The sequence below is a fragment of the Salmo salar genome, chromosome ssa12 (assembly GCF_905237065.1).
Source record: "Salmo salar chromosome ssa12, Ssal_v3.1, whole genome shotgun sequence".
NCBI classification, from domain to species: domain Eukaryota; kingdom Metazoa; phylum Chordata; class Actinopteri; order Salmoniformes; family Salmonidae; genus Salmo; species Salmo salar.
Genome location: NC_059453.1, coordinates 34,760,282 through 34,774,493, shown reverse-complemented (window position 1 = coordinate 34,774,493; position 14,212 = coordinate 34,760,282). Strand labels below are relative to the sequence as shown.

Sequence of the window (14,212 nt, the reverse complement as noted above, 5' to 3'; positions counted from 1 at the left end):
ATCAATGTCATCAGATGTAAGTGCGAGGTCCTCTCTTACAAATAATTGAAAACGTTTATGAACAAAAATGGACACTCCTCCCACTCTTGATGTTCTAAGGTGGTGAACAGTATTATCAGGAGACATGTCATAAAGCATGGTTGTCTCTTCAGTCAACCATGTTTCTGAAAGGGCAACAATGGAAAATTCATGACTGAGAGAAGACAGATAATGAACAAGGTGGTCAAGATTTTTAGGAAGACTGCGAACGTTCAAATGAAAGGTAGAAAATGAGCTTTTCTTGGAATTAGATGAACTGCGATACAGGTTGTTAAATTAACATTGTATTAATCAGAAGTGATACGACTTATTTCAGCTACATTTCCGGAAATTTGAATCTGAATCAACACAATTATTCTATTTAGTATACGCTTCATTGATATCTAATGGGTTAAAAAAAACATGTTATCAGGGTTGATATCTTGCCCAACTAAGAGATACACAGTCGGAATCATCCAGAGAGTGGACCGGAAACATGGAAGTGCTTGCCTCACATGTCCAAAACAACCATACGTGTGTTCGTGTTATCAATAGGGCTGCACTTCCATTGACACAGTCCACATAACACCACTGAAGGCTTCCAAGGGTTATGATATTTAGAGCAATGTGTGTTTTTGGTCATGAGTTTAGATGAAACGTATGAACAAAGTAGCGTAAATATTTGTGTGTATGTCGTAGGGTTGCCAACTGTCACGTATTAGCCCGGATGTCCCTTATTTTGGGCTAAATTGGTTTGTCGCATACGGGACCTCCCTTGTCCCGTATATTCATCCAATCACACTATAGCGTAAACGCGCCAATTCCTGCAATGTAATTTCTGTTTTTCGGTCGGTTTGGCAGATCAAGGACATATGGATAAACCTGCAAAAAGGAAAAGACTGTGCAGCTACGACAAACAATTGGAAGCAACAAAGACGTGGGTTAAGCCCGTCCGTGGTGACTCGACGAAAGCTTTCTGTACTTTATGCCGTCGGGAATTCTCAATTGGCCATGGAGGGGAGAATGACCTAACTCAGCATGCATCCACAGAAATGCACAACAATGCCATGCTAGCAATATCGGTGCAGTATTCGTGACTGTGCGGGATATTTTGGATGATCTGTACCGACCGAAGGTGAGCCCGTGTATTTCTCAGTTGCCAGTGATGCCTCAAACAAGGGAAATAGACAAATGTTTCCAGTGTGCGTGTGATATTTATGTGTCTGATGGAGTGCAGTGTAAGTTACTTGACTTTTATGAAGTCAGTGATGAAACTATAAATGGCATACATCAAGCTCTGATGAACTGTCTGGAAAAGCATGAACTGGATATTAGACACATCACGGCCTGTGCAGCAGATAATGCCAATGTCAACTTTGGAAAACACCACTCCGTTTACCAGTTATTGAGCAGTGCCAACAATCGCATTCTGAAAGCTAATTGCCCAGCTCACATAGCTCATAATGCCTGCAAGCACGCCTGCTGTCAGTGGAAATTGAGACAGTTGTTTGAAAGATCTACAGGCGCTTCTCAGTATCTGCTTCCCGAAGAGAGGAACTGCGTGCTTTTTTGTTGTTGTTGCCTTTGTTGACATTGAGTGGCGTGAAATTCTGCGACATGTTTGCACACGATGGCGCTCTCTTCATCCAGCTGTCGATCGTCTCCTGCAAAGCTGGCCAGCTCTTACTTCAGGTCCCTTGGGGAGACCTGTCCTGTGGCACTGAAGAGTATCATTACATACATTGACAAGTGGTTTGATTTGTCACCAGAAAATGTAATGGTGAAACTGAAACCGATAGGCCTCTATGAGGAGCTCTCCTTCACTGACCTGGAGCAGATGGTGGTTGCCCTCAAAATGACAGAGACAGTCAGTATGGACCAACTTTATGAAGAGTTTTGTGCTAGGAAATACAGAAAGCCAGACAGGATACCACAAAATCCACCAGTGAGAAGTGGGTGGCAGTTTTCCAAACCCTAGGGAAAGCCAACTTGATCAACATGTTCAGTATTGGTCTCATTTGTCTTCAGTGTGCCAGGCTCAAATGCCTTTTGTAGAGAGGATTTTCTCTCCGATGACCATTAAATGGTCAGACTCAAGAAACAGATGCAGCACACAGCTGATCAAAAATGAACTTCAAATATCTGTGAACTGTGACTTGTCATGTAAGGACTTCTCTCTGGCTAAGACAAAGGACTGCTTGAATCAGTCAAGAGCAGCAAAAAATATCCATGGAAAAAGTACACTTGGTGAGTGACTCATGCCCCTCTTTTCCTCTTTTGCATTTTAAATGTTTTTTTGTTGTTTTTTTGCTGTGAAGGTCCAAATTGTTATTTCTTTGTTCATTTACTTTTTAGGTTTATTCATATAAGTTTACATAATAAGGCAGTTTTAGTAAAGTTATAGACAAAATGGAATATACAAATGTTTGCCTTTCCAATTGAATATGAATATATTCATTCACACAACACCATACCCACACCGCTGTGGCACTGTGCACTCGCCGTGCACACGCCACCTTTTTGTCCCTTATTTGGTAGTGAGAAAGTTGGCAACTCTAAGCGATGTTGCCTTATTTTCGTTGTTAAATTAGTCGTGGCAGCAGTTCGGAGAAGTCTTCATTGATTACGATTTTGGTTCCCTTCAGGCACTTGGCTCTTCTGAGACTCTCCTTGTCTTTGAACCTGAGCAGTTTCACCACTATACTGTAGATCTGGGCTGTCCAAATGGGAAGAAAGTGCCATTCATATGTGCGCTCTCGATGAGTTTAAGGTACAGTTTGAGTTGATCTGCCAGGAGTTTCTTGGCCTTGACTTCTGTTTCATGTCAAGTTTCAGTCTTTACGTCCTCAATTCTATCGATTTTAAGATGTTATTGTACCTGATTGGTTTTCCAGGTAGTCTCCTTTGGAAGAGTGCTTGTCAAGCGTAAACTTCAAACTGTGTTTAAATTCCATTACATCCTTAAACAGATCATCAACCCTTTTGTTGGTACAATCCATAAAGATTTTTATAGAACTGTTTTTGTTGATCGAGTATGGAGTGTAGTGCTTGATACGTATTCCTCTTCTGAATTGAGTTTTGAAAGTATTTGTTTTTAAATATACTTAAGTATCAAAAGTAAATGTAATGGCAAAAAATGTACTTAAGTATCAAAAGTAAAAGCATAAATCATTTCACATTCCTTATATTAAGCAAACCAGACGGCATGATTTTCTTTTGATTTTAATTTAAACTCCAGCGCTCAGACATCATTTACAAACAAAGCATTTGTGTTTAGAGTGTCTGCCAGATCAGAGGCAGTAGGGATGACCAGGGATGTTCTCTTGATAAGTGTGTGAATTGGACCATTTTTCCTGCCCTGCTAAGCATTCAAAATGTAACAAGTACTTTTGGGTGTCAGGTAAAATGTATGGAGTAAAAAGTACATTATTATCTTTAGGAATGTAGTGGAGTAAAAGAAAAAGTTCTCAAAAATATAAATGGTAAAATAAAGTACAGATACCCCAAAAAACTGCTTAAGTAGTACATTAAAGTATTTACTTAAGTACTATTTGCACTGATTTTCTACATTTCCACATACACACACATTTAGTAACGCATGCACGCATACACACACGCGCACACACACATACACTCACACACCACTGCTGTCTTTATTTATTATTATTTATTTACCAGTCTACCTTGTTCCTAACTAGTCACTATTCACTTTACTATTTGTACACTGACATAGTATATCCACAGTATATTCTGTACATTTGACAATATAGTTCTTGTTTTTATTTAAAAAAAAACATTTTTTACTTTATTCTCTACTTTTTGTAATACTTTTTTTTTACTGACCTAGTATTTATATTTGTGACTGCTCTAGTTTTACTGCTCATTTTATTATTTATTGCAATGTTGAGGAAGATCGCAAGTAAGCATTTCATTGCACTGTTTACACTGTATCCTTTGCATATGACGAATAAACTTTGATTTGATTTTAAATGTGTTTTTGGTTCTAGCATGTGTAATGTAGTGGGAGAGGCTTTGATGGCTTTGGGGTCAAAGAAGTTTGTTAGTGCCCTCCAGACCTGGGTTCAAATACAGTGTATTTGAGAATGTATTATTTAAATTACTATTTTAGAATTTTCAAATACACAGCCCAAAACAAGTAGTTTTATTTTTAGTATTTTAATTAATGGTTATTTGTAAAAAATAAAAAAATTTGTCTTCCAAATTGTATTTGAAAGTATTTTCAAATACTTTATTTTAAATACTATTTTCAAATACCTGGGTTAAATGTATGGGAATTTGAGTCAGTATATTTCCAAATACATTCCAATATTCAGCTAGTTGTGTGTTAAAGTAATTGAGATATTTTAAATAGTATTTGAACCCAGGTCTGGTGCCCTCCATTAAAATGTTGTTTTGCCACTGTTTTTGGTTTATGTGAAAGCACTGTAGCGAATTATGCAGTTAAAGTAGTAAGAGCATCTTGTGTACTACATATTGTTAATGTTTTGTATTGTTCTTACCCAGCCCTTACAAGTAAAAGGCCTAAACATGTATCCTTTAATACATTTCCTTAGGACCTTTGTTTTGATTAGCCTTGATGTTACACAAATGTTATATTAATCTCAAAGATATTCTATTTTCTGACGTTTTGCATGGTCCTGTGCCCCAGTTGAGAGGAGTTTGCACATTTTAATTTAGACCATTCCATTGGCCCAAAAGTGAAGTCTCCACTAATCCGCGGAACCGGGGGATGCAAATCGAACTAACCCTAGCTTTCGCTGCTCATGTTGAGCATGTACGCATGCGCGGCCTATAAACGATGACGTAGGTAAACAAGATTTTTAACGGAAGGGAGTGATATTTAAACCGTGAGCTGTCATGGTCTACACATTTGTTGGGGTAAGTAAATGTTTGGTTCTTTCATACTCTTTTATCTGAACAGATAATACAATCAGGAATGCACGATTGTTTCCCCATTATTACGCGAGGCGTTGATCAACACAGTGTAACGTTACACTAGTCAATGAGAACAATTATTCGTACATTTTCTCCAACTGTAAAGGAAAGGCACTACCTAGATTTGAGCCAATGTTTTATGTAGTTGAACATGTTAGTATTCCAACCTCGTGAAAGCGACAAACACGTTTTAATTTTCGTCAATGACGTTTGAAAACCCGTCCACAAGGACTGAGTTACCACATTTATTCAATAAACCGTTTTCCCATAACGTTATCGGGCGAATTAAGGAATGTCGACGTAATTTTTAACAACATTGGCTAAGAAGCAAAATGTGGGTTTCCATCAAAATAATAATTATTGCGAGTTTAAGAATATGTCGCAAGAGAAAATATAAATTAAACTCCAGATCATTTTCCATTAATGGGTTTCGATTTAACTTGTTTTGACTGCTATGATTAAGCAATAAGGGCAGACCTAAGGGCTGTTCTTTGTGGTATATGCCCAATTCATATATTGGCCATATAACACAAAGAACAGTCCTTAGCCGTGGTATATTGGCCATATACCACAAACCCCTGAGGTACCTTATTGCTATTATAAACTGGTTATCAACGTAATTAGAACATTTAAAATGAAGTTGTTGTCATTCCCGTGGTACAAGTCTAATATACCATGGCTTTAAACCAATCAGCATTCAGGGCTCAAACCACCTAGTTTATAATTGTAAATAATTCCCGTTTGCGTGCGCATGTGCATGAGACAGGAGAGTTTGAGTGATGAGAGTTGGACAAAGGATCTCGCAATCTCTGTACGAGAAACATTTAGACGAACTTTAAAAAAAGAATGTTGGGCTATTTTCTGGCAATTGTTCCTTCATTATATGCCAGATGTGAAAACTACAAACCGTTATAAATGGCCTATTTGTGAGATTTACTTATTTCAATAGGCATAGGCTACTGACTAAAATCTGGATTTATAATTGCAATTCAACTTTGCCATGGTTTTCTGAGCTAGATGCAGGTAGCCAATAGGCCCTGATAGGCCAACATCTCATTCCAGGGAAAAGTTCACAATGAAACTGACACTAAATGTGGAGGATGAGACATTTGCGATAGAGCTGTGACCATGATCACAATTGATAACTTCCAATTTAATTAACTAAACATGGGCATTAATAATTGCATAATAACACAAGGTTACAACAACAGAGTTATAGGCTATTTATTAAATCCGTTTGCCAGCTCCAAGTGGCACAAATTGACTCCAGTGATATTGCCATTTCAATATATTGTATCAATTGGTAGGCTACAGTAGCCTGCAAAGGAATCGCAATGAATAGCCTACTTGATGGCCAACAGATGCACATTTTAATGTAATTTTCATTGTGGACCATAGAACTGAGCATGAGTAAAAACCCTTCGCATGATACTGTTAAACAAAAGAGAAGTCGACATTAGAATGCAGTTTACTTTAAACCATCTGTAAGCTAATTTATCTAAAGATCTCTAGTGCGCCTAAAGTCGTTTTCCATTGCTTTATTGCCGTTATATCAGTTCTAGCACGTTAATAATGTGTTATGAAAAAAGGGTGGCCATAACGACCAATCTAAATAGCCTACCTACAACTGGTAAGAAGTTGTCACGACGTGTGTGTTGCTCTGTCTCCAGGACATGTTGACTACACCACTTGCGTTACGTGCGTGAGCCTTGCAAATAAAATGCATGTTATTCAATAATTTCATCCAAACTGCTCGCGTGCATCAACGAGCATATACCCACGTGGGTGATTTGAAAGATGAACTGAGGTCCACACACCAGTCCAGTTGGTGGTGGTAATGCAACTTAAAGTTGGTTGCCAACTACCATATAAAGTCTGAAGAGGAAAAGAAGAAGACTGAAGGAGGAGAGATTATTAGAAAGTAACTTGGTTTACCCTTTTATCTGTGGATTAATTGTAGGAATAGAGGACCTTGTGCATTTCGGGTAAAATAACAACCCAATGTTTATCTCAGGACAAATAAGCTAGCTAAATTGCAATGAATGTTTCATGCGTTTCAACCTGTCCCCAAATGAATATAGTTGCTTCAGAGTTTTTGATTTTTCAACCTGTGTCCCCTGATCACGTCTGGTTATGGATGGCCAAAATCAACATGTGTGCGATGGCGCACGCGCGTGCCCGGTCTCGTCAGCATGTGACTCAGCTGCCTCTGCTGCAGCGCTCTCAACCAGTGCTCTCAATGCACACACACCCCACTTACTCACCCCCAGCAGCAGCAGGTCACAGTGAATTCTATATATTTTTTCAGAGAAATGTCATGGCCGCCGCGGTGCAATTTAGAAGGAGCCCAAAAATCTGCCACCCGCGACGAATACATTTTCGCTTGCGACATCGTTTTCAAGGTAGCCCAATTTGGTGGGAAACCTGTGAACATGGCAGCACTGCTTTGAGTTGACAGCCTGCACATGCGCAGTTCTGCGCGAGACGACCGTTAGTCCCGATGACTAGCCAACGTCGCCATGACATCGCCTACAATTGTGAACAGGATTTCTATTGGAGGCAGAAACTGCTTATATCTTCATACTGTACTGTCTTTGACTGAGCTATAATAAGATCGAAACCAATCAGGTGGTTATTCGACGAAACAAACGTCATTGATCACGTACTTCTGATAAAGCGATTGCAGCATCGGCACAGTGCTTTGAAGTACACTGCTTACCAATTTTGACGCATGCCTTGGAGCTCTGGGATCAAACTTAACATATGGGAATAAAATGTTCATATCTCGTCTAATCAAGCTTTACAATGTATTTGACACAACGAAATTGACGAAATAGTATGCAAACGTTACACCACGCCGAGTTCAATCGAATCGGGCCTGGCTAGCTATCTCAAGTATAAGTAGCTAGCTGTGCTCGTTTCACCCATCCGGTGTGGTATTAGCTGGCAGCATGCATAATGCAAATGTTGGTGGTAATTTAATTTACACATCGTTAATGTTGCTAGTTAGCTTACTTGCTACTTTGCATTCTAACCAAGAATAAGAGTGGGAAGTGCTTCTAGTTGTAAGCCATGAAGTCGACGTGTCCTAGCAAGCTAATGTTAAATGGCTAACAAAACCATGGCTAGCAAGCCCCAGAGCTTGTCCATTGCACTGACCCAGACCCATATTTGGCCGTGTACAGTGACAACCCCGAGCACTAGGCACTTAGACCTGAATTAATTTAACAGGTAGCTAGGTATAGGTATTAAGCCTTTATAATCATTGTTTTTGCACCTTGCTCATGATCAAACTTTTTCACAGGGCCACTGTTAAATCAAAGTGTGGGACACTGAACTATGCAGCATGTATGTCTCCAAAGGATCTCCAATGCCTATTTTGTCTGTGAAAGAAGGCCCACTTTGACCTCTGCCACAGAGACATGCCCACACAACTTTGCCGAAATGCTGCCCACGGAAATGAGCTTGAAGATTTTTAGCGAACTGGACATTGACAGCTTATGTAGTGCATTGTTGACCTGCAAACTGTGGCACCACATCATTGAAGACAGCGACCACCTCTGGAGGAATCATTGCCTGACTGTGCGAGCGTTCTGTCAACAGGAGATTGATGGGGACAGACAGTATGGACTGTCATGGAAGGTGGGTCTGTTGGTTTTTAAACAGCTTCACCTTATGCTAGACTACTGGAATGCCTGCCTATAACGTCATTGCCAGATCGCAAATATCATAGACGTATCATAGACATCACACACACACCCCCCCCACCCCCCTTACAAAACGTTAATACAATAAATGGCACTCATCCAAAGAGCATTATCTCAATAACAAATGCCTTTTGTCATTCTTTAATTATTTCTTATTAGGTCACCCTGGTGCGGAACTACAGGAGAGGTTTTCTGAAGAGAGAATGGTTAAGGGGACGATACAGCAACATTCATTCTGCCGATGAACTACTGGACAGGAACATGTGCTCATTGGATGTCGAGACTTGGGGCGAGATTCTGGAAGCAGAGCTGGAGAGATAGATGCAAATTCTATAAAGAGCTATGAATGAACCCGTTAGATTTTCTTTTATAATTATGTCTTAAGCACTTATTAATTTGTTTTATACCTTTTATACAGTTTTTATATGTGATTATGGTTAATAATCAGGAGATTGATGGGGACAGACAAAGATTTACAGTGCTGTTAGAAAGTATTCATACCCCTTTACTTGTTCCACATTTTGTTGTGTTACAGCCTGAATTAAAAATGGATTAAAAAAAAATGTCTTACCCATCTACCCCATAATGACAAAGTGAAAACATGTTTTTATAAATGTATTAGTCTTTTTTTTTTTTACATACAGAAATATATAATTTACATTCACACCCCAATAAATATTATAATCACCTTTGGCAGCGATTACAGCTGTGAGTTTTACTGGGTCATAAGAGCTTTGCACATATGGATTGTACAATATTTGCATCTAATATTTTGTATTTATTTTTCAAGCTCTGTCAAGTTGGTGGTTGATCATTTCTAGATCGCCAATTTCAAGTCTTGCCATAGATTTTCAAGGAGATTTAAGTCAAGACTGTAACTAGGCCACTCAGGAACATTCAATGTCATCTTTGTAACTCCAGGGTATATTTGTCTCTGAGTGTCTGTTGGAAAGCAGACAAAACCAGGTTTTCCTTTATGATTTTGCCTGTGTTAGCTCCATTCAGTTTATTTTCATCCTAAAAAACTCCTTACTCCTTGCCGATGACAAGCATACTCATAACATAATGCAGCCACCACCATGCTTGGAAATATGAAGAGTGGTACTCAGTGATGTGTTGCATTGGATTTGCCCCAAACATAACTCTTTGTATTCAGGACATAAAGTTCATTTCTTTGCCACATGTTTTGCAGTTTTACTTTAGTGCCTTATTGCAAACACAATGCATGTTTTGGAATATGTTTATTGTGTACAGGCTCCCTTTTCACTCTTTCATTTACAGTGCATTTGAAAAGTATTCAGACCCCTTGACTTTTTCCACATTTTGTTACATTACAGCCTTATTCTAAAATTGATTAAATTAATTGTTTTCCTCATCAATCTACACACAACACCCCATAATGACAAAGTGAAAACGTTTTTTTTTATGTTTGCAAATTTATCAAAAATAAAAAGCAGATACCTTATTTAGATTAATATTCAGACCCTTTGCTCTGAAACTTGAAATTGAGCTCAAGTGCATCCTGTTTCCATTGGTCATCCTTGAGATGTTTCTACAACTTGATTGGAGTCTACCTAGGGTAAATTGGACATGATTTGGAAAAGCACACACCTGTCTATATAAGGTATTGTGTGTCGAATGAAGAAACAATTTAAACAATTTTAGAACAAGGCTGTAATGTAGCAAAATGTAGACAAAGTCAAGGGGTCTGAATACTTTCCGAATGCACTGTAGGTTAATGGAATATTTGTTTCTGTTATTCTGTTCCTTCTTTTCACTCTGTCATTTAAGTTAATATTGAGGAGTAACTACAATGTTGTTGATCCATCCTCAGTTTTCTCCTATTACAGCCATTAAACTCTGTAACTGTATTAAAGTCACCATTGGCCTCATGGTGAAATCTCCGGAAACTGAGTTAGGAAGGACGCCTGTATCATTGTAGTGACTGGGTGTATTGATACACTGTCAAAAGCTAATTAAAACTTCACCATGCTCAAAGGGATATTTCATGTCTGCTTTAAAAAATTTGTATCTACCAATAGGGGCCCTTCTTTGCAGGCATTGCAAACCTCCCTGGTCTTTGTGGTTAAATCTGTGTTTGAAATTCACTGCTCAACTGATGGATCTTACAGATAATAGAATGTGTGGGGTACAGAGATGAGGTAGTCATAAAAAAAAATCATGGTAAACAATATTATTGCACACAGTGAGTACAATGTATTTATTTTTACTCCTGAACTTATTTAGGCTTGGATTAACGGGGTTGAATACTTATTGGCTCAAAGACATTTCAGCTTTTCATTTTGAATGAATTTGTAAAAATGTGTAAAAACATTATTACACTTTGACATTATGGGGTGTTGTGTGTAGACCAGTGACACAAAATCTCTAACCACCTAGTTGTTAGAGCGTTGGACTAGAGCTGACAAGGTAAAAATCTGTCGTTCTGCCCCTGAACAAGGCAGAGTTATTAACACACTGTTCCTAGGCCATCATTGAAAATAAGAATGCGTTAACTGATGTGCCTAGTGTGAATACTTTTTGAAGGCAAGGTAAGAGCCTTTGAGCGGGGTATGGACGTAGGCGCCATGCGCACGGGTTTGAGTGTGTCAATAACTTTAACGCTCAACAGTTTTCCGTGTGTATCAAGAATGGTCCACGACCCAAATGACATCCAGCCAATTTGACACAACTGTGGGACGCATTGGAGTCACGATGGGCCAGCATCGCTTTAGAACGCTTTCGACGCCTTGTAGTCCATGCCCAGACGAATTGAGGCTGTTCTGAGGACAAAAGAGGGTGCAACTCAATATTAGGAAGGTGTTCCTAATGGTTTGTACACTCAGTGTATAATTACGTGCATTCAGATCAGATATTTATTTGTAGGACTATATATGGCAGAAGGCTATGGATAATTGTAATCCGTATGGTGATTATCCTCAGTGAGGAACTGTGTCGGAGGGATGCAGCCATCATTGTTAGTGATTTTACCCTTTTCGCCAGCTGTACACGTCACAGCATCCTCTCTCTGGTGCGTTTGGAAATGCACCATCGCTGCATCATTCCGCTTCCTCTTTAATAGTTATAGGGGGCCCCGAGACCATAATAGGCTACGTTTCAATCATGGTCGACGATGTTCCACCGATTATAAATATTGCCATCGCTCTAAAAATTCAACCGAATGATGGACCGGTGTTTTTCAAGGTGGATGGGACCAGATTCGGCCAGAGCAGGACAATAAAATTGCTTACAGGATCGAAGTATAAGGTTGAGGTGGTTATGAAGCCGGGAAATGCTGATGCCACGTAAGTACAAAACACTCTATATCAAGAAAACCACTGGAAATGTGCATTTGTAATATTGAATTAGTTTACAATACACTCACATTAAATTCACCAGTCAGTCTTATTACAGTGCGTCTGTGGATGCAGCCTGATGCATGCGCTATATCTTGCCTTCCCTGAGTGTTTGATTAAATGTTGTTTTTCTGACATACAGGCCAATGTATCTACATGGTACTGTATCACCAAATGGGTTGACTGCAAAAGCATGTCTGCATACCCTCTATCTTTCAGGCTATTTTACAATGCATAGGCTACAGCCTGGATGCAATAGCATAGGCTACAGTAGCCTTCTGGGGGGCCTACGGATATTCTGCGTTAATAAATAATGTGTTGTCACGGTGTGTGAATGCATTTTTAATCAAACCAAGGAGGGTGATGACAGAAAGTGTCCTGATTCACATCTCAACAATTCACTGCCATAGGAAATAAAACAAACAAGCTAGAATAAAGTTAAAATGGGTCTACCATTAGCCTATAATCAGGTAGGCTACAGGCCCATTGGGTGGGGTTGGGAATGATGCGCACTAACTAAAGGGTCTGTTTCATATATTCCCAGCACCATGAACATCGGAGGCATCGCCATCCCCTTAGAGCAGCAGTCCAAAGATGAGGAGTCAGTGGTGTACCATGGACAGTATGACACAGAGGGAGTGCCTCACACCAAGAGTGGGGACAGGCAACCTGTCCAAGTCAGCATAGAGGTAATCCAGTAGAATACTTCATCCTAATTGTTTAACTAAGAGGTAACTAACTGAGTTATTGATAATTAAGGGGTGTCTTCTGGCAATATAAATGTACATTTTCTCATATTTAGACCTAACTCAAAATAGTGATATTATCAGCACTAATAACTATTCAATTCTCTTATCAAAACTCTTTTCAGACATTTCAAAATGCATTTGTTGTAAGAAATGTGCTATAGACAGTAAATACAGTTTGATTGATTTAAAGTAATCTACAACATCATCTGATTGAGGCCCCTTCAATTAATGTCTTTCTTTTCTCTGTGTGTTTTTGTGTCAGTTTGGAAAGGCGGGCCAATTCGAGACAATATGGCAGGTAAAGTACTATAACTACTACAAGCGAGACCAATGCCAGTTTGGGAACAAATTCACCAATATCGAGTATGAGTGCAAGCCCAATGAGACGCGCAGCCTGATGTGGATTAACAAAGAGGTGTTCAATTGAGGAGCACCAATCAACTCCTCCTTCCAATGACCAGTAACGGAAGAAAAACAAGCAGAGGAGATGAGTTACACACAATAACTATTTTACCATCAACTTAAGAGGAAAAAGCCTTACTGTAGGCATGCGTTTCAAGTCACTGAGCACCATAATTGTCTGTTTTAGAGAGAGGGGGGCAGTTATCTACCAGGCTGATCTCGGGGGTTGTTCTTGATTGGTTTTAATCAAGAAACATAGTCAGGTTATTATCAGCAATATCATTGGGAATCACAGCTATACAACATCCGCTGTTTTGACTCTCAGCTCTGGCCACACGAGCTGAAGCTGTGGCCCTCCTGGACCAGGATTGAAGACAGCTGCGGGTGGAAATGTATCTAACCTGATTTATTACCTGTGAGGTGTGTGTGATGTGAGTTGTATGAGTAAATTGACATTATATTTGTGTTATCCTATGTGTTCTAGTGTTGTTTAAGCCTTTGAACATCTGTCTACTTCTGAACAGCACAGTTGTGATTAGCCTATAAAGGGGTGAGACAGTTTTTTTGTTAAAACTTCTATATTATTTTATGGAGATATTCATATTCTATAGTCTATTAAGTGCTTCTACTCTTTTTATGTTGTGGGTCACTATCATTGTTTTGTCTCAGTTTTGTCTGTAAATGCATGGCTGAATAATCCTATGCCTAAAGGTTTTGTTCTTCAGATGCAAAATGATATCAGATTGCCTAAAATGTTCAGTTCTGTTATAAATGTAATTGAAAAGTGTGGAAGTAAATAAACCCATACCAGTTTATAGCGTACTTGATTAACATAATTGTGCAATAATTGGAATAAGTAGTTTGTTGTTACTGTTGTTTAAATTGATCCAAGTGTTTACGATCCAATTCTCATTTCAGAAGCCTGTTATAGACTACAGTTGTGCCATTGCTTCCTTGTCCTCATTAGCAGTGTTATTATTCACAGGCCCACTTGCACATCATATTCCAATCAGTTAGAAAAATT

At 39.0% G+C, this 14,212-nt stretch overlaps 2 protein-coding genes across 2 annotated transcripts; both read left to right on the top strand.

Annotated features, from left to right (window-relative positions):
- Window positions 1–4,803: 4,803 nt before the first annotated feature.
- On the top strand, window positions 4,804–9,374 carry fbxo48 (F-box protein 48). Its single transcript, XM_045691288.1, has 3 exons — window positions 4,804–4,917; window positions 8,279–8,616; window positions 8,841–9,374. Exons 2-3 carry the CDS (start codon window positions 8,314–8,316, stop codon window positions 9,000–9,002), a joined length of 465 nt encoding a protein of 154 aa, XP_045547244.1. The 5' UTR covers window positions 4,804–4,917; window positions 8,279–8,313; the 3' UTR covers window positions 9,003–9,374.
- Window positions 9,375–11,786: 2,412 nt separating this feature from the next.
- Window positions 11,787–14,001, top strand: cb032 (CB032 protein). The gene is made up of 3 exons (NM_001141013.1): window positions 11,787–11,986; window positions 12,582–12,726; window positions 13,049–14,001. Exons 1-3 carry the CDS (start codon window positions 11,805–11,807, stop codon window positions 13,211–13,213), a joined length of 492 nt encoding a protein of 163 aa, NP_001134485.1. The 5' UTR covers window positions 11,787–11,804; the 3' UTR covers window positions 13,214–14,001.
- Window positions 14,002–14,212: the final 211 nt, after the last annotated feature.